At 44.1% G+C, this 24,818-nt stretch overlaps 1 protein-coding gene across 1 annotated transcript; it reads left to right on the top strand.

Moving 5' to 3' along the window:
* The first annotated feature begins 264 nt into the window (after positions 1–264).
* On the top strand, positions 265–23,444 carry ptpn20 (protein tyrosine phosphatase non-receptor type 20). Its single transcript, XM_062400380.1, has 46 exons — positions 265–388; positions 592–755; positions 1,492–1,557; positions 1,652–1,831; positions 1,955–2,033; positions 2,487–2,567; positions 2,782–2,857; positions 3,599–3,755; positions 3,934–4,005; positions 4,224–4,398; positions 4,590–4,725; positions 4,817–4,955; positions 5,057–5,209; positions 5,424–5,609; positions 5,703–5,865; positions 5,951–6,215; positions 6,305–6,384; positions 6,789–6,866; positions 6,972–7,079; positions 7,193–7,309; positions 7,724–7,932; positions 8,208–8,309; positions 8,562–8,655; positions 9,024–9,109; positions 9,519–9,690; positions 10,497–10,708; positions 11,388–11,486; positions 11,599–12,104; positions 12,658–13,288; positions 13,578–13,748; positions 13,888–14,062; positions 14,158–14,368; positions 14,448–14,485; positions 14,705–14,791; positions 15,629–15,690; positions 16,059–16,220; positions 16,301–16,538; positions 16,934–17,040; positions 17,208–17,290; positions 17,661–17,797; positions 17,905–18,053; positions 18,330–18,420; positions 19,839–20,173; positions 20,273–20,488; positions 21,205–21,267; positions 21,360–23,444. Exons 1-46 carry the CDS (start codon positions 265–267, stop codon positions 21,468–21,470), a joined length of 7,146 nt encoding a protein of 2,381 aa, XP_062256364.1. The 3' UTR covers positions 21,471–23,444.
* Positions 23,445–24,818: the final 1,374 nt, after the last annotated feature.

Here is a 24,818-nt window from a genome sequence, read left to right as displayed (position 1 = left end):
GTTTCACAGAGGTGTGACGAAGAGGTAGAAGTGTTAGATACACCCAGCCACGAAACAGAGCTTAATTTAGAAGAGGCCCATTTCTTGTTTCCATGGGAAAGTCATATAAGACATTTTCTCACGTACATAGAAAAAGCCAGAAAAATGAAAACTCCATTTCAGAATATTTGAATAATAAGTGATGTTTTGGGTTTGCACGTGTGTGTGCGTTTGTGTGTGTGTGTGTGTCTGTGTGTTTCTTCTGTGTGCAGGAATGTGTGCAGGATGAGCAGCACTTTTGTCACATTAGCTGAGGTACTGGAGGCACGAGGGGGACCTCTGCTGGAGGAGGAGGTCTGGTCCCTGCTGCTGGGCACTGCAGAGTCTTTAGTGGATGTCTCCTATAAGGGTAAAGCACTTTTGATATCCCTTTGTGTTGTGGACGCCATGTCTGAATGTTACCAGCATACCCCAGGCTTTTACTTCAATCTGAATACCCTATAAACATTCGATCTGCATCCTGCAGTTCTTCAGTTCCCCTCAATGTGACTTCTCCACAGCACTGTATCAGCAGCATCATTATATGTTATGGCCTTTCTTCTCTTCTTTTAGGCCACAACAATATGTGTAACATCATAAGCCCCACCTCCTTGCTGCTGTCAGCCACCGGTACCTTAGCGTTTAAGAACTGCGGCCTATCAGACGATGTGTCCACCTTCACCGCTCCGGAGATGCTGCAGGGCCGTGCCAGCTCAACCAAACCTGCCATAGAGAGGGTCAGTGCTCACATCCTCTTCTCTGTGCTGAGGCCTCACTTTAGAGTTGATCACAGTCTTGTCAAACGTTTAAGAGCATCATATAACTCAGGCTTTTTTTATGAGCAGTAACTCTAAACCCTGCAGCTACTCACATTGATTACAGGTCATTTCTTGATGTGTCTTATTCCTTGGTGTGTAAAATCTCAGGATGTCAGGAGTTGCAGACTAAAGTATAATTTCGCCATCTAGTGGCTGAGCAAAGGAAAATCTGCCCCTGATTCTGCCCTTCAGCAACCAAAGTTATGAAATCGAGTTGAAAAAATTCAGAAATAACTTTCCATACAGGAAAGAAATCAAATGCTTTGTTATTATAACATTCAATTATAATTGCAACATTTACTATTTATATTACCCAGAGATAGAGGAATGAAAAGGCTTTAAAAGCTGCAGCATATATCAACTTGTTTACAAAAAAATTGACATTTGGATATATCAAGAATATTGTTTTCTTTACGTATATATATATATATACTCTCTGAGAAATCAAAGACAATGTTGACACATATGACCCGTATCACATCCTTCCACCAAGGTTTGTGATAATCCGTCCATTGGTTTCTATGTTATCCTGTTAGTAACAGACAAAAAAACGAATGAAGACGTAAACAGAACCTCCTTGTTGGACATATTTAATAGCAATTACTCATTTTAGCAATATTAGCTCTGTGCTTAATCAGGTCATTTTGTTGCACAGATGCTGGTGTATTCACTGGGAATGACTCTCTACTGGTCAGTTGATTTTCACCTACCTCAAAATCAGGTGGGATGCCCGTAAATTGCTGTAATATTTGATATACTGTCATCTGAGTCTCACGCCTCAGTTATACTTATTTCTCCACGTGCATTCACTTCAGCCAGTCCAGTTGAGTGACCATCTGAACAGCCTCCTCCTCAGCATGTGTGAGGACCTGGCCCACCGCAGGGTCAACCTCAACTCCATCCTGGAAGCCTGCGAATCTCAGCACAAAGCCTCCGTCCTGCCGTCGCCCACCAAAGTCATCCGACAGCTGGTGGAGGAGGTTTTTCATGAATCAGTGAGTCTAGCTATCTGTGAGCGCCTCAGCTTGTTTGAAGCCGTACTGCATTAGATGCATTAGGAATGACAACAAAAAACAACCACAGATGACTTAAACTAGTGGTGGTTTCCTCTCTTCCAGATGGACCATGGAGGCTCTTTGCCAGACAGTAACATCCCTTTGAGTGGCAGGAGCCAGATGATCAGAGAGAGACTTCACGGTGAGTCCAGTACAAGTGATATTACAAAAAGAAACAGGGATGATACTAGTGCAATTTCCACAGCTTCATCTCTAATCCTGGGATATTTGGCAACATAATAATAAGCTTGTTTTATATGTATTGCATGGGATTATCCTGTTTTTCTCTATTATTTCCATTTAGTTTCGGCGTAATAAACAAATCTGTAAAAATGAAACTATCACCTACATAAAATAGCTACCTGCATTGCCTTTTGACTCAAGATAGTGTACAGTACAGGTCAACAGGATTAAAATCTTAACCCAAAGCAAGCCCAGGATTAGGGTCCTGTGAGAGCCAATAATCAGCTACTGAATGTGAATGTTCCAAGCTAAAGCCTCAGCTCCGTCCAAATGCCTCAGCATCTCAGTAGAGCACCGAGACGGACACAAATCAAACATGGCTGTCATCTGTCATCTCTTACCTGCTTGACAGGGAAGAGAGGGCCATTTTCAGACGCCAGCGAGGGCAGTCCTGAAGGGAGAAGATACTCGACAGACTCTGACTCAAAGTCAGGTACGCAAAGAGAACAGACATTTGAAAAAAGGCCCAGAATGGTAGAAAGATGGCTGACATAATGATTTGTCTTGTGTATCTAATTAGTAAATTCCTAAACTATGATGTGGGATTTAATCCTGAGCTATTAAATGTAAATTGTTATACTTAATGTATTTGCCCCAACACGAATGTGCTTATTCTGACAATGTGCTCATTTTATGTGTGATTTAAGGGAGTTTATCTCAGAGACCTTGGAGACAAAGACCTAGGAGCTCTCCCACACCATTGTACCATTCCTCTTTGGACAGGTATCCCGTATATTTACACACCCGTATACATTGACTATGGTCACATGGACAGCAATATTACGACTGTTGACCTTATATTGAATAAGACAGTAGTTTGTATATTGATGATGTTAACATATGTTGCGGATAGAAGATTCCTTTGTTTACATGTCAGAGAGCACATGTTGCACTTGTTGTTTACATGTTGACACCAAGCATTTTGAAACTACTGAACATGTAGATGCTGCAAAATGCTGCGAAAACTCCATTAGGACGTTATAATACAATTAAGACGTATACATATCCATATAATGCGATTTATATTATAATGCTCCACTTCTTTACTTTTAGTTATTGGTTATTTTAAGTATGACCTTATTCAGGTTAATCAGAAAATGCTGTTTACAAGGCAGAGCCTTATTCTATTGTCTTAATATGGTTAACATGGGAATATAGCTCTACATGTGGACATGGTAACTGTCAGTACTGTAGATTGAAGAGAGTAATTGTATATATAAATGTGCGTGTCAGCAGAGGCAACTCCATCCATTGTTCACGTTCCCCTCATTGTCCGTTCTAACTTTGAGGCGGACTTGACATTGTCTCAGAGTTTAAATTTTCCAACTCACTTTTCCCTTCGTCTGTCCTTCCCCCACCTCCCTCTCCTCTCCTCTCCTCTCCTCTCCTCTCCTCTCCTCTCCTCTCCTCTCCTCTCCTCTCCTCTCCTCTCCTCTCCTCTCCTCTCCTCTCCTCTCCTCTCAGACTCCCTCGCGGGAGGGTTCGTCACAGGGACAGCAACAGCAGTTGGCTTGGTAGGAGCCCCCACCATGACGTCTCTCCCAAAATATCAGGCAGATCTCACAGTCCCTCTATCACCTTCAGCGAGTCCTCACTCAGCCTGAGCCAGAGGAAAGCTAAGGTGGGTGCAGAGATATATTAATGCTGTAACCGTGTGTGTTGTTGACCTGGATTGCAAGTATAGCTTCTGCGGTAGGGATGCTTTAATACAGTATTTTAGGAGTGGAGATTTTCGTGAAGCATAAAGGTCGATTGTGTTGCTGCTTCTAACATTTGTATTCTGAATGTTTATTTGTCAGGCTTTGGGTCCTGAATTCGTAAGAATGCCAGACGAGCAACAAACTGTTCTCGAGCTTCCAGGATCCATTGTGGTAAGTTCATGATTTCCTCTGCTTCTATCTGTTTCTGATCAGTTTTAATGTACAACTGTTTTTTACACAATTTTTAACTTTAACTGCATGCTAAACTACGTCTGTTCCCATAAATGCATGTGCAGTGTTTTATATATTCAGGTGCATGCATGTGAATGTTGTTAGGCGGTCTTTTCTATGTGCATGTGTGTCAGTGTGTTTGTGCTCGTACATCACAGTCCAGAAAGGGCCGTTCATGTTCGTCTCAGAGAGAGCTGACTGTGGTGCTGCCTAATGGACAGTGCGTGGTGGTCCGCTGTGACATTAAGTCCAAAGCAAGAGATGTGTTTGACATGGTGGTGGCTCATGCAAACTTGGTGGAGCACTTCTACTTTGGTCTTGCCTTCCTAGATGGTAAGGGACATACTACATGGAACCTATAACCTTGATCGCATTCGTTGCACTTCAAAAACATGCAAATTATAAATCATTTCAAAATATTTAGAATCCAACAAAAATGATGCCCTTTCAACTGGCCTGAAGGGGTGAAAGCTTTACAGCTTTTTCGCTGTTTTTTAGAAGTTTCCTCCTTTTTTATTCTGCAGATGATGAGTATTTCTTTTTGGACCATGAAACAAAAATCTCCAAAGTTGCACCAGACAGTTGGAAAAAAGGGCAGATATCCTCCTTTTCGGTCTTTCTTCGCGTGAAGTTTTTCGTTGATGACATATCCTTCGTTTTGTAAGTACAGTCAAACTATTTGGAGTTCTACTATACCTTGTTCCAAAAAACCTTTGCTGCTTTTCACTTCATCTTTTTCCCCACGTCGTAGGCACAGACTGACTCGGCACCAGTACTACTTACAGCTGCGTAAGGATATCATGGAGGACAGGCTTAACTGCAATGAGGAGACAGGCCTGTTCCTCGCCGCTCTCGCTCTGCAGGCGGAGTTTGGGGATTACATGTCAGAGGTACCAAGGATCAAAAAACGATCGAAAAATAACCTTCTATCTTTGAGTACCAGCATCATCTATGAGAGCGTGTCACAGCGGCGTGCTTGGTTCTTTTTCAGTTGTACGGCAAGAATTATTACCAGCCAGAGCACTATGTGTCCTCGAGGATGCTGGAGAAGCTGGCCCTGCCCACTGTCAAGGAGGAGCTGCCAAGACTACATGCAAGTCATGCCCAGATGCTGCCCGAAGAGGCAGAAACAGAGTATCTAAAGGTAGCTAGACTGCAAATGCATCCTCTCACACAAGAACAGATTCCATAATCGAGTGTCCCACTTTGTCCATTGCCATTTTTCGTTTCTAAAAATGCCTAACTCATGAAATAGTAACTACTGTTCGTTTTGATTTTGACGGCACTCCTACTGTTACACTCCCTGTAGTTGGGAAGCTTGCTAGAAGAAGCTACATTTAAAACTGTGTGCCTCTCAGATTGCCCAGCAGATACCTGAGTATGGGGTAATATTCCACCGTGTGGGGAGAGAGAAAAGGCCATTGGTGGGAGAGCTGGTATTGGGCATCTGTGTCAAAGGCATCATTGTGTACGAGACGAGGAACCACATGCGCACCGTCATCAGGCGTTTCCTCTGGAGGGAAACTGACTCCATATCCACTGGGGTAAAAGAATGAGTGGCATCTCTTTCAGAGTTTTCTGTGTCTTAATCATTTTGGCATGAAGCTAAAAGTAAATGTACGATGTCTGTCTTCCAGCGGCGTAAACTGATAATCGAGTGCGGCGGGCCCAGTGGGAAAAAGCACAGTTTTATTACAGAGAGCACAACAATAGCACAGTACCTCCTGAACCTTTGCTCAGCACAGCACAAGTTCCACAGCGAGATGACGTCACGACAACTTAACCACACAATGATACCAGGTGGGAACAGTTTAGTGACTGTGCAGATTGGTATTGAAATAAGCACTCGAGAGTTACAGTCAAGCTTCATCTTCTGTTTCTCCAGATGAACACTTGGACAAGTACATGTCCGTCTACGGGGTTAGCAACTTGAACCTGAAGCGGATATCCTGCTCGGAGGGCATGTTGAACCATGTAGGCATGAGCCCTGGTCAACCAGACCTCTCCAAGTCCTGTGATGACCTGACGGCCAAGCTGGAGGCTCGCCTCCGCCAGCAGAGAGAGATGAGGAGAGAGATGAGCAGAGAGCTGAACAAAGAGCCCCCTGAAACAGGAGAGCTCAGGGACATGAAGGATCAACAGTGTTGGAGGTAGCACTTGTTGATGTTAACAGTCATGTTGTTATTACAGAAAAAGTAGTGACAGAGATTGGCTAAATTTCCTTTTGCATGCGTTGCAGCGCTCCAGAGCCGAATCCCAGGAGGATGTCCAGTGTTTCGCTACAGAAGCAGGAATCTGACGCCTCTTTCTCCATACGAGGTGGATACCTAAACTCATCTCCTTTCAGAAAACACACACAGAAATCTAGAGTGGCACACAGTAGAGAGCATACCTCCACCAAGGCCCATCAATCCCCTTGAATTCAACCAAACTGCACAATTGCACACAAGTAAAAACAGAAGTCCTCTAAAATTGCATTTCATTAAGATTCATGAAATATTCCCTGGGTAATCAGTGACAATGTAAAAAAAAGCCTGATCGCACGATGTTAAAGAAAGTGAAAAGGGAGGTCTTATACCACTGTCCAACACGTAAGGAGTAGGGGATTTGGAATTCAAAGAATGTAAAAAAGTCTGAAAAAAATATAAACCACATAAGAATATACAGTATATAAATACATTTACAGTGGCCTATTTATCATTTGTCTTACATGTACTTTGCAGTGGACACACCAACCAGGACCCAACCAGAGAGAGAGATAGTCTGTGTGACACTGAAGAAAGATCCCAAACTGGGCTTCGGTGAGTTTATCAAACCGAACTGTGATTTTAAATGAATGAGCAGAGCGACACATGTTCTGATTCGTTAACAGGAGACTTTTGTCTTCCTCTCTGCTCCTGTTTCAGGCTTTGTGATCGTGGGAGAGGACAACACGGGTAAACTTGACCTTGGGCTCTTCATAGCTTCCATTGTGCCTGACGGGCCTGCAGACAGAGACGGACGGATCAAACACGGTAAGGAGCCGCAGCATCACATGAGAACTGGCGACACAGATGCTGGCTTTTTGAAGCTTAACACGTGAACCGACAACAAGGATTTTATAATGATTGGTTTGTTTTTCTTTCAGGTGGACGTCTCATCTCTCTTAACAAGATTAGTTTGGAGGGAGTGACATTCAGTGACGCTGCTGCCATCTTACAAAACAGCCCTGAAGAGGTGGAGCTCATTGTGTCCCAGCCTAAACGTAAGATCTGCTCATGGCTGCCTGCACTGTCTGAAAAGTTTAGTTATGTTAACATTCATGTGCATACCTCTGCCAAGGCCCAATAGCCCCCTTATATTCAGTTAACCTCCACTCCCCTTATAACCCTGTTTTTTTTTAATCAAGATTTATGAATTATTCCCTGGGAAATCAGTGAAGATGTAAAAACAAAAAACAAAACCCGCTCTAGCTCGCAAAATCCTGGATCCGCACCAAATTTGTACGGCTTCTTCCCTGATCCATACTGCATCCTTTCTCTAAATTTTAACGTAATCTGTTTTTGCATAATTCTGCTTAGAAACCAACCAATAAACAGCTGAAAACGATCGTCTTGCTGGAAGTAATCAATTTCAATCATGTGACACACATACTGACGTCCAGTTGTTTTCCTATCAGAGACTCTGAGGGACCTTAGGAGTTCCGTGAGTCAGAGCACAATGGGTTTGGCTTTGGAGAAAGGCTTCGGGTCACAGACCACCCTGAGCGGCACAGAGTACCGCCAGGTCGTGGAGGAACTGGAGGAGGCCATCAGTATGTCCACCATGGCGACCCCAAAGCAGAACAGGAGACTTCACATTCCTGTCGTGAGAATACACGACGCCCAGGTCAGAGCCAGCTCTCAGATACAGCAACAGTTCCCGATACGTGACTTTGTTTCCACAGAACAATTCAACATGTGGTCAGAGCTGATAAGTCTTCAGCCAGTGCTAATTGATAAATGGATTAAGAGCTCTGATTAATGTGATAAAGTTTGTTGTCATTGCCATGCATCAGAGTAGTCCTGAAAACAACTGCAATCTTCACCTCATTCATTTCTTTTAAAATCTAAATCTTATTTTTTTTTTTTTTTACTGTTTACCTCTTTCTTGCTATTTTTCAGGATCTGTGTTCCAGGTCTCCCTCAGTCATTAGTCTGAGGAGCAGCGAGCAGATCATGGTGGAGCTGATGAAGAGCGGTGGCAGTCTCGGCATCAGCGTTGCTGTGAGTGATTCAATGGAGCTTACGTCATTTCACTCTCTCTAAAGGAGTTTAGGTTGTTTCTGATCGTTTTCTCTGCTCCTCGCTGTAACTAAACAAGCAGGAGAAGTGATTTAAGGGACTAACTGGGAAAGGCCAGTAGGTAACAAGGGAGGAACGCTAGGCAACATGGATCATTCCCAATGGAGTCAGTGGTGCGGTTATTCAAGGTCGTTAGTGACGCTGACAGCTGTTTGTAATCTTTCTTGCCAAAAGGGAGGAATAAACACCAACGTGCGATATGGAGGCATCTACATCAAGAGTCTGGTGCTAGGGGGCGCTGCAGAGCAGGACGGACGCATTCAGATTGGTATGATTATCTTTTTATTTTTCAAGTAAACATGTTATCAGGTGGCTGCCAGAAACAAACAAGTCTTTTTGACGGTTTGAGTTTGTGCAAATATGTACTTAAAGGAGTAGTCAGGCTGATCTCAAGGCTTTTTTTCTATAGTCATGCTTTGTTTATTCTGTCAGTTATTTGTATTCGTCTGTTCCGCTGGAGCATTGATGTGTCTGTGTTCATGCTTCAATGAGCAGGAGCGACTGTTGAATTTGTTGACGTGCCCGTTAGCAACACATACACACACACATGACACACACACGCACTTGCACATATAAAAAACGTTTATGTATTGATGTCGCTAATGATGATGAGATTTGCGTGTGTGCATATGACAGGTGACAGACTGCTGGAGGTTGACGGAGCCAACCTGAGGGGCGTGAGTCACCATCAGGCTGTCGAGTGCCTGAAAAGGACTGGGGAGGTATGCACACACACACACACACATACACGCACATGCGCATGGCCACAAACATATGCAAACATGTACATGGATTAAAAAACATTGGCATGAAATATGATCGTGATAATATATGATTATTATCCGTACAGTGTGACTGTCATCTCCAGGAGAAACTGCTTTGAACAACATATCTTGTGCTGTGTATCCAAACAAAGAGTTCGCTGAGATTTATGCCTCAAGTCTCGTTCTGGTCCTATTTCCCATCCTCAGTAAATATAGATTTTCTGTGACCAGGAATCAATTCTTGAATAACCTCACTGAAGTAGTTTCAGTTACTGAGCTACTGTAAATCATATATAAGAATGTACTGTAACTGTATCATTTTTGCAATACACTATTGTGTGTGTGTTTGCATCCTATTCCCCCGTAGGTGGTGAACCTGCTGCTGGAGAGGGAGCCCACGATAATCTTGGAGCCCAGATTTGACTCACCCTGCCCCCAATTAGCCCACAGTCGCTCATACACGCAGCCCCCCAGGACCGAGGTCTCCATGGAAACGACCTTGAGTGGTCGAGCCAAGGACTACAGCTTTGTGACGGATGGTGAGAGGGGAGATGAAGGGGCAGATACACTCACAAAAGGAAAAAAAAATAAAAGAGAAGATAGACAGCGGCATGCACACACACACACACACTAACACACACACAAACACTCGCACATATAGCCAAGAGGTGACTGTGAGTCATCTGACAGCTACATTGTGGTAGCTGTCAGAGTCTGACGATGCCTCAGTCCCCCGAGACAGCGTGTGCTGAAACCTTGAAGCTGCCTGTTCAGCTTAGTTAAAGGAATAGTTTCTTAATTCCTAAACTATACTGGAGCTAGTACAAAGAAATGGGACAAATTTACTTCTTATAAGAAGTAAATTCCACAAACGTAGTCTGTCTGTAAATGGAATGCACTTCGCCTGAACCGTTCATCTTATCGGCTTCACACTTGGTATGTGTTTTGTTAATTGACCAGGAAAGTGCAGTGCCATGGTTTATGCAATTTGGACATGCAATATGTTTTTTATCAATAAAGTTTCAATAACCAGCGCCCTGTAGCAGTCAGTGGGGACTGTCGTCAATAAAATCTGTCCCGCCAGATCATTTTGATAATTGTATTACTTGTATTTCACCATATCGCATTGACACAGACAAGTGTTGCGGGTACTGGTCTCCACCGTGGAAGCAACATTCATAGAATCACTTCCTCTTAAGCAAGTTCAAAGTAGGACTAGAACACTGCACTAGTTGTTTGTTTTAAATCACAATGTTGCAAATCTGAACTCACATTTACAGAATAATGATGATGCAACACACACATTAATGCCCCACATCACCTCAACATCTCTTCCCTTTCCCAGAAAACACACATGAAGTTGTGCTAAAGAAGAGCCTATCCGGCCTCGGCTTCAGCTTTTACATCTCACAGCTTCACTCGGGGCAGGACCAAGCTACCATCGTCCGCATCAAGCGCCTGTTCCCGGGTCAGCCGGCGCTGGAGAGTGGCCTGCTGCGAGAGGGGGACGTCATTTTGTCCGTCAACAGGGAGCCCCTGAAGGACCTCTCTTACCAGGTGGGATATTTTAGAATGATTGTTAATCCTTTACGTACTTCCACCTGTGAATTAACAACCACATTCATAAACAGTACTGCTGTGGTTTTTCTCTAGATCGTTTTTCTAACTTTGAAGCATTGACTTAAAAAAGCGTTCGAAAACTATTAGCCTGGTTTACAAGGTGTAAACCACAACCTTAAAACCCTTCAGACTTTGGGCCCTGATGGCAGCACAGTAGGTGGTTTCAACTGTGGATAAATGATAATCATGAATTGGCAGGGAGGTGTGCTAGCAACAGTTTGAACCCTGGTGTTTCTTAAGATCTTGGCCGTGTTATTTAGTGCACTAATCCTTTAATCCCATAGTACTGGAAATAGCACGTTGGTTGTGTCATAGCATTTGATGTGTCTTTTAACCTTTCGTGTACTGCCAAGGAACTACAACGGAGCCTTTAAATCGTACAGCAGTTAAATGGATTGGCACATTGTGAGTCTGCCTTGAGGTCAGATGGTGCCACAACATAGCCATATACCTTACCCTAACCATAAAAACAGGACTTCACTTTAAAGTTGAATGGTTTTCATCCTGGGAACTTGATTTCTGTCTCAATAAGGAATACACGTTTGACTGTGTAAATAGATTTAGGTCCCAACAACGTGAGTAATACCTGGACCCACTTTTTCTTGTGCTGTTTCAGAGGGTTCTGTTCCTGCTGCGTGGAGCTCCGTCTGAAGTTCATCTGCTAATTTGTCGACCAGGTCCTGGAGTGCTATATGATGCAGATGGCAACACACTGGTGAGCTCCGTGTGTACACCTACTGTTAATGCACAAATACAAAAGAAAACAACCACTTAAGTTCGGCTGAGTGACCCTAACACATTGTTGGACCTCCTTTCTGACTCTGTAGATTCCTGCATCCACCCGTGAGGCTCGATCCCACTCTCTGGATATCAGACTAGGAGAGGACTACAGCCAGCTCCTGAAGTTTCAGTATGAATTCAACAATCCCATCCAGAAACAAGCCCCCACCGAGGACGAAGATGTGACCATTACAGCAGAGAAAAACCCAGAGCCTCTTGCAGCTCCAGCACCGCCGGAGAATCTGGACTGTGAAGTGCAGGTCAACCAAACTCCTCCATCAACTCCTCGCTTACCCCCATCACCCACGTCGCCTCCGTCCCCAGTCTCGCCAGCCTCACCGGCATCGCCCACCTCACCTGCCTCACAAACCTCTGGCTCTCCACCAGCTCCAACGGAGTCGCGACCGACCACTAGGAATCCAGATGACCAACAGGAAGTAGGAGGAAGGAAGAAGAGAAAGGACGAGGGAGAGGAGGTGGCAACAACTTCAAGTTCAACCGTGATACTCATGGACGTCTGTCCCAAGACTGCTTCGAACTCTGTGTATGCCAGGTACTGTATCACATGTAGAAAACTAGCACATATTATTGCATTTCACATTTAAAAATCAGCAGTAGGCTGTTTGAAGTATGCATACAGGGACATGCAGATTGGAGTTGAATTGAATTGGAGGTGAATTGGAGACTCTAAATTGACCATAGTCGTAAATTGTTGGTCTCTATATGTTTACCCTGTGATACTCTGGTGGAGGTATGTACTATGATAACTGCCGATATAGTTTCATTTGAAGTAATAATTATATTTCCTTGTTATGGGTTGATATTTATTATGCTTTTAAGAGGAATGTTATGCTAATTTGTATTCTATCTCCATGTAAATTCTCTCCTCATTTAATATTTAAGGTTTCCATCATGTTTTGTCTCTAGTAGTAAGACGTTTGACAAATGTGACAGCAAAACATTTACAAAGTGTGCTGGGATAGGCTGCATTGTTGTTGGTAGGGTGAGGGAAAGATTCAATCAAAGCTCCTGCTGGTCCTCCGTGTCAAGCACACCATTTAAAATAAAGACAGGAATTACACTATGCACTGTTTGTTTATCTGCAGTGGAGTCAGAGAGGAGGCAGATGGAAGTGTGACCTACTGCCTCGTGGGAAATGGGCTGACGATCATGGCAGATGAAGAGTACCTGACCATCAGCTCCACCCTGGAGCCTCCTCACAGCTTGCCCTCCAGTCTTGCCACTCACAACCCGACAACCAACCTAGCAGGCTCTCAAAACTCTGACAGCTCATCAGGTTTCAGCTCTCAGAATCCAAACCTCTGCCCCCACCTCTCCGCCACCACCATCCCATCCCTCGGCCTCTCAGCTGACACCCCGACCACCTGCACACTGGCCCAACCATCTCAGCCACTCACAACGCAGCCGCCGAAAGCCAAGCATCACCCGATCCAGCAGGGAATCCTTCAGAGTCACTACATAGCCTTTTCCGAGAGCAGCAGGCCTGTGGCGCCTCAACCCCAGCCTCCTGCTCCACCACAGACCCCCATTACAGCCCAGATCATCCCCTCTGTGCCTCACTGCGTCAGTGCGCCTGCTCCCACGCTGCCACCCACAGTGCTGCCTGCTCCTGCCCAGAGCCACATGCAGCTGAGGGGAGAGCCAGGGAAGAAAGAGAGGGAATACAAGAATGAGGATGATGAGCAGGATGAGGAAGAGGAAGAGAGTCGAAGAAAGGCAAGTGACATTTCTTGGCTTTCTGGTTCACTTTTTCAACTTTGCTAAGAAATGCTAAAGATAGGCCTTTAAAATTGTTGGTTCATTGACGTAACTTCTTTGAAACACTGGCATAAAATTGAATATTTTGTGTCAAGGAAACTTCTGTAACTCGCAACAATCCAAATATGTAGAGACAGCGAGAATTTGACTGTGGACACAGGCATCCACAGTAGATTAAGGAATTATTCTTGTTGCATTTTTGTATATCTATTTAGTACATGAATTGTGTCTTTGTCTTGACTGTTAGGGAAGGGTCAAAGAGTTTGAAATGACAGTGATTCTGACCAAGTCCAGGAGTGGAAGCTTTGGCTTCACCATTACCCGCAGCAAACTGGACAACTGCTACTACATACAGGAGATACTGGACAACCCAGCCAAGGCAGATGGACGACTCAGGGCAGGAGACAGGCTCGTCACTGTACGTGCAAACACACACATGCACCCAATCGTGTATTCTGGCATGTTAAAATAGCAAAAACATCCTCCTCATTGTGAGTTGTATATTGATGCTTGGCTAGTTGACTGTGCGCAATTCCTAACCTCTCATCTGTCTCCAGGTGAACGGGCATGATGTTACCCGTGTGGCAGACGATTATGCCATGACGATCCTCAGGTCATCTCCGCGAAGACTGAGTATGACCCTGGGGAGGGCGGTGACAAACCTGGTGGCCCCGCCTTCCTGCGACAACTTGCCCGACATTGTCCTGCACAAGACAACTTCTGGACAGCTCGGTGCGACACACGCTGTCTGACATTTTAAAGACACCGTAAATTAGGGTGTGTCAATAATTTGCACTGAATTGGGTCTTTGTGTGCGCACACCCCAGGTATAAAGCTGACTGGGGGCATTGGCAGCAAATGGCAGGGTATCTACTGTCTGGAGGTGGTGCCAGGCTCCCCAGCCAGTGAGGAGGGGAGCGTCCAACCCAATGACAAAATCATCTACATCTGTGGCAGGTGCACGCTTGGTATGACCCTCGAGGATGCGGTCAAAGCGTGCGAGATCGCGCCTCGTAAAGTCAAACTTAAGATCATCAGGTATGTGCCCTCACTGGCTAAAACACTGAGATGTGTGTTTAATTCTGTGAATGACTTCGATTGATTGTGTCTGTTACAGAGAAGACCAGCCGGTGACCCCCAGGGCTAAGTGGAACGGTAAGCTCTGAAGGATTTATGCACGGCTGAGTTAACCCCAGGATAAACAGGACAGTTTGGTCGTTATATGCACTGAAGGATCACCTAGAAACCAGATATGTTTGTGCTCAACTATGAGAACAGAAGTTCAATCATTACCAGAAAGTATTAGAGCTCTGTGAAGACAGGAAATTACTTGTCTGTGGACGTATAAGGCCTTAAACAACTTTTCGTTTGTAGGCCTGTTTGACTGGAAAAAGGAAAGGAAGTCCCTCACTCGTTTTGAAGAACCCGTCTCTCCAGATCAGGACTCCCCCACTGAAGAGGGTGAGTTTATTTTCCTCTCTCCCTCTCCTTTCCCTCTCTCCATCTCCTCCGAACTCTCTCCATCAGCATGTTCTATCAGCAGCATAACTGGTTCCCTCTCTGTCGTTTGCTTGTTGTCTCATTGTCTGTGTGAAGCCGGAGCTCGGTGCTGAAGGATAGGTCTTTTTGCAGCTGTGTGTATGCGTGCGTGTGTGTGTGCGCATGCGTATGTGTATTTGTGTGTGTGTGTGTGTATGTGTTTGTGTGTGTGGGAGATCTGAATGCTGACAGACAGATCCTGGGCTCTCACAACAGGATTAATAATTACCAAGCCTCTGGCCCCCCACTGGTGTATTGAACTGCACAGCTGAAGGCGTCGTACACACACACAAACACACACGCGCACACACACACACACACACTGACAGTGCCATACAGTTGGTGGTCTATAGGGCAGGTAGCTCAGTTGCCTGGTGACAGTGCATGCAGCGGTAAGGGACAGTAGAGAGGGTCACTTTGAAAAGAACCAACCTTGTTCACATGTCATACAAGAGACGCACCTATCAACACATCTCTTTCAAAATGGCCGAAGAGGTGGGAGGTTGGTGTGTGTTGTGTCTGTTTCAGAAATTGCCTCGGCTGTAATGGATGCCAGGATGGAGATGGTACCGAAGAGAATTTTCATTTTTATCTAAGGACCGAACTGAAGGCTTTACCCCTTAATAACAATTACCTCACTTTTCTCATAGCCTGATCAATATTTTTAATATCGGATGCAACAACGGGAGTTTTTTAGTCTGCACTGGTCACTGACTCATTCTTACTCCTCTCGGTTTTTTTGCTTTGTTTTTTTTACAGCTGAAGTTGTGTGTAGGACTGCTGCTAAATTCCGATGTCTCTCTCTCAGCCAAGAACAAGACGTAAGTTTCTGAGCACATTATCAATCTTTGACCTTCTTTTTCGAGAACTCACTCGTTTTTATCGTCTCTTTCCATTTCTATTGATTCTTTTCCTTTATCTGGACATCTTGTGAAGAGTCTGCTGAAACGTACACTGTAACATGAGTCTACTGTGTGTCAATCTGCGAATGCATTCATTGCTGGGGCGGTGGAGGTCACTGTCTGCATGTTTGTGTCAGGCTTTCTTTACACCTGGTTGTTTTAGGATATCTGTGGTATGGTATTTTTCTGCATAAGATGGTCCTGATCTGAGCCTATTTTCCTCTGTTGCTGAATCCTCAAAACTCTTGCTCTTTTTCCCTTTTCTGCCTGCTTCTTTGTTCCTTCAGAGTTGCATCATGCAAGTAGAGTTCTCAAAACCAGAAGGAGGAGGCTTTGGCTTTGCTTTGGTCGGAGGAACAAACGGCACCATGCTCAGAGTTAGGGAAATCTGCTCGGGTGGAGTGGCCGAGCAGGATGGCAGGCTGAGAGTGGGAGATATTTTATTAGAGGTAACCATCCATCATAACTTCTGACTGTTTTATAAACTGTTGTAGTGGAAAAACCCTGATCCTTACTGATTATGTTCCAGGTGAACGGTGTGATTGTTTCAGGCCTGAGCCACAGTAAGGTGGTGGACATCCTGCGTAAAGCCGAGGGCAGCGTGCAGCTCACCATCTGCAGAGACATCCTACCACTGACCTACTCCGAGTCAACCCCACCGCCCAACCTGTCTTCTCAGACTGAGGCTATTTTAGCTGAGCAACCGGCCTCTGACACTCGCTCTTCACCCGACGTCATGGTGAAGAGGCCGGTTGAGCACCCGCCTGGTATGATCTCCTTGTTTTTCCTACTATCATGAATATTTGTGAGAGTGGATGTTGAATACAAAACTGTAGACTTCAAATAAAATCGATTAACCTTTTATTCGTTATTACTTAGAAAATGCACTGAAAATGCGGTTTGAATCAGACGTTTACACTTGAATGTCACTCATGGGTGCAAACCTCTGCCAAAGACCCAACAGTCCAAATTGTACACAGTCATAAATATCAGTCCCCTTAACATGCCTGATTTCAACAAGATCTAATAATTGTTTTCTGGGAAATCAGGAAAAACGTAATATTAAAAATAAACTGTTTCCAACCCATGATCTGGATTTGCACCTAAATTGATTCCCTCCACTAAATTCTATCCTGGTTAATGTGCATATTTGCTGTTTCAGAGGTGACATCATCTCCTGTTATTAAAGAAACACCTGTTGTCCTAACATCACCACCGCCTCCACCGCGCCGACTCACTATTGTAACAGACGAGCCTGAAATAATACCGGTAACATCCACAACATCAAGCATTCACACACAAATACATGAATAGAGTTATCATTTTGATCTGCTCCTCTGTTTTGATTCAATCACACCCCTCTTTACCTCTGTAATAACATCTACTACTAACATCTCGCTCCTCCTCTCGTCTGTTGCTGCTAGTCTGTGGATCAGGAGAGCTGTAACAGCACCCCCTCTCATCAAGCTTGCTGCCCGTCCCTCAATGTCACTGACATGTTGCATGGAGCTTCTGACAGGTAGTAACTTCCCAAACTACTCCTCTTCTTGTTTTACCCTCATCCCCTTGCTTTTCCTTTGGTTTGTTGGAGTTCCCCTCCTAACCACATGAAGGCAGCAGAGAGCAATAAATAAAACATACTGTTGCCAATGGAGAACCCCAATGAGACAAAAACTAGCGTGAAAGTTAGGAAATATAATAGTAGCATTCTCTATAGCTTAAAAACAAGAAAAGTATTGAGTATCAAGCAGATATTTTAGCCTCTTGTCTATACTGTATTTTAGGTGGAAAAGTCGCAGGGACAGGAAGCTCAGCCTTGCATGATTTCATCCCCTCCTTCCGAAGAGTAAAAATGGTCTGGTCTCACCCCTGCCCCCTGACTCCCCCAGGAAACATATTGTGACTAAACTCTTGGACCAGTCCTGCAAAGACATCCGGAAACTCCAGTCAGACGGCTGGAGTAGCGAGGAAGAAGATGATGATGTATTTGACGCCAGCCAACAGGAAACAACCTCACCCCAAACAGGTGTCTGTCCCTTCATGCTGTTGTGCTAATGTGTTAAACTCTTAATCTATGCTGAGCCGCACAAACAAACCTCACCCTCCTCCATTTTTCCTCTCTTCTATCCTCAGGCCCACCCATAGTGTCAGAGGAGGAACTGGCCAGTTTAGCTCTCATCAGCCCAGCGAGGAGCAGCCAGTATGCAGGGTCAAGAGTCAAAGCTCTTATCCAGATTCTGCAGCATCAAGTGGACCAGCAGGAACTGGTCAAAGAGTTCATGGTGTGTATGGTTCAAAAGAACCGAGGCTCACCAGGGCCCTGAAATCCAATCAAGCTGCATCATATAGCACAGACAATACCAGTGTCCAAATTGTTTTATGTTCAATCAAGATTCATGAATTATTCACCTAAAAATCAGTTAAATTTCCCATTCCACATCCTTCCACCAAGCTGAAAGCTGCAAAAACGACAGGCAGACACACACTTAGATGCACAATCATTACTAATAGATTTTCTTATGGACAGACACAGACAATAACTTATAGTTGTATTTCAGGCTCTGGAACATCTGAAGCCCTCTGACAACTGTGTGGTGGGAAAAGCCCCTGAGAACAGAGATAAGAACCGCTACAGAGACATCCTGCCATGTAAGTTTGAGAGACAATGTTCTTCTGGCAGAATCTTACCTTCTACTTTTTCCCTTTGTTCAAACCCCTGTGCTCCTAAAGGCTGGACACACACACGCAGACACACACACACACACACACTCTAACTTGACATTTATTGGAGAGTCTGTTTGTTGGCACGCTCCTCAGTTGCCCGCTTCAAGATGACTGTAAGGCCTCTAATGATGGTAGAGGAGATATTTGTTTACAAGTTGCTTAGTCCTGCACAGCAAATCATAATATCAATTTTTCAGTGGTGCAGCACTTCAAATTAGCTTTGACTCAGCCAAGAACATAATAATGAAATAGATGTCATCTGTTATATTACCCACCCTGTAATTATGTGGGATTTATATCTTTAATAAATAAAGCAGGAGCAAATCATATTATAAGCTGTGTAATCACCATGAATGTCGGGGGGGGGGGGGGGGGGGTAAATACAGAGAGACCGGATGAAAGGAAAAACTCTGCTAAAAACTTGCATTCAGTGATAGGGTGTAACGCTCGAATTGAGATAAGATAATACAAGATAATCCTCTATTGGTTTAGGTTTAAACTATTACAACAGCAATTTTTTAAAAATAGGCATCAGTAAGCAATAATGAGTAAGATGCAATACTTAAGTGTGAGGAATAGAAAAATATGGAAAAGTATTAATGGAATAAAACTAATATATACAGTGTAAAAACAATCAAACTGCACATAGTCAGTTTGAAACTATGTAGAGTGAATGATTTCTACATGAACTATAGAATTAATGCTGAATATTGTAAAAAAAAACGTATTCTTTCAAACGCTTGTTTTTGATGTTCTTACACTGGGAAACGCGCAGATTAAAAAACACATACTATAATCAGCATTTACGTCCAGTTCGGCAGTGGGTTGAGGTGAAAAGAGTCGGATCAGAGCTACATGAGTGTGATGAAAAGGATAGTGACCCTGCCTGATACAAATGCTGCCTGATACAAATGCTATTTGTGCCAGTGGTCCAGAAAAAAAGAACATGGTCGGATCAATTGCGTTTCACTATTTGTTTTTGAAAGCCAGGTTTCCAGTCTCTGGCTTTCTTGACTTCACACGTAGGAGTTTGGGGGGAGTAACCCAAAACAACATTCCTAACAGCCTTTAGTCTATCACCCCTCTCATCACCAACAAACTTCTTCACAGCGCTTGTTTGTTGAACCTAATTCCAGACCTCAGAGCTGTTTACTTGGTGTTATTTACAGTACTCCAAGATCATGTGCTTTAGGTGAGAAACAAGGCGGCAGTGTTTGTTGTTGATGGTCAAGAAATCAATGGAGAAATCAAATGGAGAAAACACGGTGTTTGATTGGGAATGCTTCTAGGAGTGCAGTTTGTTCCAATCCTGAATTCACGCAGTTTCTCTTTTCCCGTCATAGACGACAAAACACGTGTTGCCATTGGAGAGAACCAGGACTACATCAACGCCAGCTACATCCGCATGCAATTCCGCGACAAGGAGTTCTTCTACATCTCCTGCCAGGGCCCGCTGCCCTCCACAGTGTCAGCCTTCTGGCAGATGATCTGGGAAAACAAATCGGACGTCATCGCCATGATGACCCAGGAGCTTGAGCGGGGAAGGATTAAGTGTCACAAGTACTGGCCAGAGAAGCTGGGCGTGCCCCTGGACACCGGCAGGTACCAGCTGCACCTGGAGAACCGACAGCACCTGGAGTACTTCCACATTAAGGTCATCCGAATGGTGGACACAGAGGTAGGAGTGGAGTTCCTGCCTGTCTGGTCAATGACCTGCTGCAATATCGTTTTATACTCTGAACTTCAAATGTAATGTTTTTCCGACTCGTCATTTCAGACCAATGAGACACATTTTGTCAATCACCTGAAGTTCACGCACTGGCCTGACCACGGTGTGCCACACTCCTCTGAGCAGCTGGTGCGCTTCATCCGCTACCTGAGGGCAGTGCATCATCAGGGGCCAGTGACTGCTCACTGCAGCGCCGGCATCGGACGCACGGGAGTTCTCATCTGTACCGACATTATCATCAGTCTCATTGAGAACGATTTACCTGTGAGTAGACGCCGGTGTGGTGGCATAAGTTTGCAAGAACTTTGGTGATCTCCTGACTTTAGACTCTAGCATCTTCATCGGGTCAAATCTGTCATTTGTCCGATACTTAATTTTAGCTTGAAAGAAAATAGCTCAAAACGCTCACTTTCAAATGATATTATGCTAACACGCTAAATTAAAATGGTTAATAATTTACGAGCATGAGTACAATTAGAGTGTATATAAAGATGGACGACATGACGGCTGGGGTTAAGGACATAAAACCTGCCTCCTCCATGTTATTGGATAGAACATGAACCAAACTAACCACGTTAAGTCATTTTTTCTAAAATATGTTATTTGTCATTTTTCGTAGTTTTTACGACACTGATGTATGTAACATTTTTGGTATTAATTTGCTATAAAATGGCTGAGACTGACTCGTGATTGGTTGAGCGTGTGTATTGGCTCCATCTTCCAATCCATACTGAGCATACTCAGCCTCCAAATGACGTAACTGGCACAAGATGGCAGCGTTCATATCCGATATATTTTGGCTTCATTTCTGGATAGTGGGAGGAAGTGGACATACTTCTATGATACAACCTCATACAGTTGCTAGAATGATTATTTATCTTGGATAAGTGTCTACTCAATTCATTATCGATATAATTAAAAATAAACTAAAGCAGCATGTTCTGGTTGTGCCAAATCCTCTTCTTTCTCTCTGTCTTCAGATCGATGTGAGCGACATTGTAAAGGAGATGAGACTCCAGCGGCACGGAATGATTCAAACCAAGGTCAGTGCCACAGTTCGAAGTTTAAGCTTTAAAAAAAAAAAAAAGACAGTTCCCAAAACGTAGACGTGGTCTTTGTCTCTCTCTCGTTCCAGGAACAATACCTCTTCTGCTACAAAGTCTGGTTGGAGGTTTTACAGGGCATTTTACAACTTCACAGCAGCCAATGGCAGCCGGAGAGTCCCCGAGACGTCAAATTGGTCTGAAATGTTTCCACTTCCGCCTCACCTGCCTGAGAAGCTCAGGCTGTATATGTGTAACCTTGTTCAGTCAATCACACCACAGACTGGTGGTGGACTTTTCTTTGGCTGTAGTTAGTTTAGTTAGCTAGAATATGAACCCTGTACTTCTCTGTTTTGATACTTTGTGTTGAGGCCTCTCGGTTAGTTACAATGACTTTTTCTTATACGTGCTCTCGGTGCTGTGATTTGGTCCGTTTCATTTAGATCACTGGGGTTGTTTTGCCTTTTCAGGCTTAGTGATTTGCCTTCTGTCTCTAGCATGTTTTTTTTTTTTATTCGTGTGTCACTATTAAAATGTATTATTTATTTTTTCTCCAAACCTTTCAATTTGCATATTGCATATATTTTATTAACAGTCATATTGCATGGAACTTAAAAAAAGGAAAACATAATATCCACATCTTTAAACTTGGCAGAAGTGTCCCCAATGTCATCGGAGTGCACAACTTTAAAACCATCATACCAACGCTGGTATCTGTCTGAAACCCTGATGAGTAGCGCTTGAGTGTGCGACGTGTTATCATTTCATTAAGTGCATTTCTAACCCTTGAGAAAAAGGGCATTAGCAAAATGAGAGGTATTGATTTTTCAGTTCATCGTGTACGGTAATGAAAAGCATCAAGTGCCTTGGAATGACTCACTCGGTCGCTCCATGCTGACCAGAAGTCACTTGTCACAAGAGGTCGGGGGACCGAGAGCCGGCGCCTCGACGGTGGTTAGACTGAATGTGCAGCTTTCAGTTTGTGGTTTGAGGTTGAGCGGTCCCAACCGGAGGAGGGTTACATCTCACTTTTTGGTTACTTTGAACAATGTGAGCTTCGCACTCCCGCCTGTAAATCTTTTTCTCTTTCTTTGTGGGCCCATTTTATACAAACACAGAATCACAATGAAAGTCTTACTACACAAAACACAACTTGCACATCCCAATACAGATAAAGAGTGATTTGACCTGACAGATGTTTTTAGATAAATTCATTTTTTTTTTTACTGATTTAAATGTAAATTAAATAATGTGTTGCTGGGAGGATTTGTCATGTGACTTCATCCTGTATCTGTATTCCATAGCTATTTTAATATAAACTCAGCCAAAAATGCAAAAAATATGACAAGGTTTACAAACTTTCCATTTTGCCACTTTAGAGGCGTCCGATGTACAAAGCAACAGAGCTGCATCTCCGAATCAAGAGGATTTTTAGCTGCTGGTTTGAACCTCAACCTTTGGATGTAAATGCTTGTAAGCTGTATTCTTTTAGCTGCTATCACACACACACACACACACACACACACACACACACACACACACACACACACGCACTCACATACACCAGCTCTTGCATTGCATGTAGACTCTTTAAATAGAGACGTCTGAGCCTGGTGTCTGACTGCTGAATGACTTGAACGTGAGCTAAATTTGGAATGTAATGAAGCAATACTCTTCACGAGACGAGTGGAGGAGATGGAAATGTCGACCTCTTTCCCTGTAACATCTTCCAGACTGTTTGGAGCATGTTGGTGAGACATATGCAGTACTGTACCTTTGCCGTGTGGATGGCCATGCAGAGCCATCGGCCTCTGTATGCAATATCTTTTCACTCAGTGCTGGTCGGTCGGTTTCCCCGCGCTCTGCTAACGTGCAAGTTCACGATCTCTCTGTGAGACGCCGTCGCTATATTTTCTCCCTGGGATCCTGAAAAAAAATTAAAAAGATTATTCTTTAAGGAACAATACGAAAGCACATTTTGCGTACATATGTGAAAATGCACCTTGTACAGTCAAGCAAGTGCTTCCGCGGTAGCATTGTGAAATGTAATAACCCTTGATTGCACAACTGCTTATTTATGCTAAATTGATCTCTTGTCACTGTACCAGCCACTATGTAACCGTTAACTGAGAACAATGTAATACCTCTCTCTTTAATTAAAAACTATTCCAAAACTTGTTTGTGTGTCGTGCAGCGCATTTAACCCCCCCCCCCCAGAATTGAGGCACAACATAACTCAGCTTGAACAACGGAACAAGAGCAGAGGAGTGGGTTTTCCCTGACGGCACACACAGAACAGAGAGCCGGAGGCAGCTCTAAATCTAATTCCGCCCTCTCCACTTTTACTGCTGGGTATACTCCCTCTCGGGTTTTACTGCAGGGTAAATACGCTGGTCTCACAGGGGTCTTTGTGACAGTATGGAAACCCCTGGAAACACACTGCACGCTCCGCACACATATAAACCTGAAGCCACGGAGCAGATTTACTCCCCACTTTCTCCCTACCTCTCCCCTTTCTCTGTGTGTACTCCCACTGCCCCTGTGCACTATCTCTGAAACCACCCCAATTACACACACACACACATGCAGACACACATGCACAAACCTACTCCCTCCTCTTTCCCCTCGCTCCCCACCTCAGGCCTTGTTATTGCTATAAGTTATGGCAGCAGCAAAAGCAACTTGGTGATTCAAGGCTCATTCCCATTTAGACAAGTATCAGTGTTCTAAACAGTTGTCCTTTCAATTTCAGAACACGGGACACAGGAAGAATTACTGACTCGAAAAAATGATCTTGAAAGGTGATTATTGAAAATCTGTCGAGCAACAATCTCGGCTGCATTAAGATGTATACACAACAAGGATCAGGGGTGGATTAGACACCATGTCTGATAATGAAGCAAACAGGAAGATGTGTGGAGCTCTGTGGTAAAGTCATTAGCAGGAGGCCGTCCAGTCAGTGTGAGTGTGATTTAAAGGCCTGAGGAACGTGTAGAAATGCCCTCGTGTGCTCTCAGTAAATCCTCCTTCTCACCGCTGCCCCTCACAGTCCAACACACACACACACGTTCAAGCCTGTTTTCTTTTTCCTCTGTGTACTGATTAAAAATAGCACACAAATTAGGTGCTGCCACAAACTCCCTCCACACACACACCTGCCCCCCCCCCCCCACCCCCCTCCAGCCTTGTGATGTGTGTCCCATCCTCCTTCCCTGCCCTCGCTTGTCAAATTTCACCTTGAATTTCTAGAACGCCTGCAAATCTACTTGCAAAGCAACCACGTCAACTTCTGTTTAATCTCCAATTTGAATAGATTTAAAGTTGCATGAACTTGTTTTTCTCTCAGATATAAGCTGCTTTCAGACATGACCTGAACTCCACACAAATTCCTGGAATCTTCTGCAGGGGCTGTATGTGAGAATGCAAATGTCCCAGATCATTGCTCCAGACTTTTTGCAGAACTGTTCCTGCAAGCCCCACCTGTACAATTTCTGGAAAATGTCAGAGTGAGCCCATGCAAGAATACAAAATGGAAAATGACCACAGAATTC

This window comes from Platichthys flesus, chromosome 12 (assembly GCF_949316205.1).
Source record: "Platichthys flesus chromosome 12, fPlaFle2.1, whole genome shotgun sequence".
NCBI classification, from domain to species: domain Eukaryota; kingdom Metazoa; phylum Chordata; class Actinopteri; order Pleuronectiformes; family Pleuronectidae; genus Platichthys; species Platichthys flesus.
Note: the sequence above shows the minus strand (reverse complement) of the source record. Positions and strands in the feature narration are given on the sequence as shown.

Coding starts and splice junctions, on each gene's coding strand:
- ptpn20 (XM_062400380.1), top strand. CDS start 265: ATGAGCAGCACTTTTGTCACATTAGCTGAGGTACTGGAGGCACGAGGG. Junction 3,756..3,933: donor TGAGCCAGAGGAAAGCTAAG/GTGGGTGCAGAG, acceptor TTTATTTGTCAG/GCTTTGGGTCCTGAATTCGT. Junction 17,798..17,904: donor AACAACCTCACCCCAAACAG/GTGTCTGTCCCT, acceptor TTCTATCCTCAG/GCCCACCCATAGTGTCAGAG.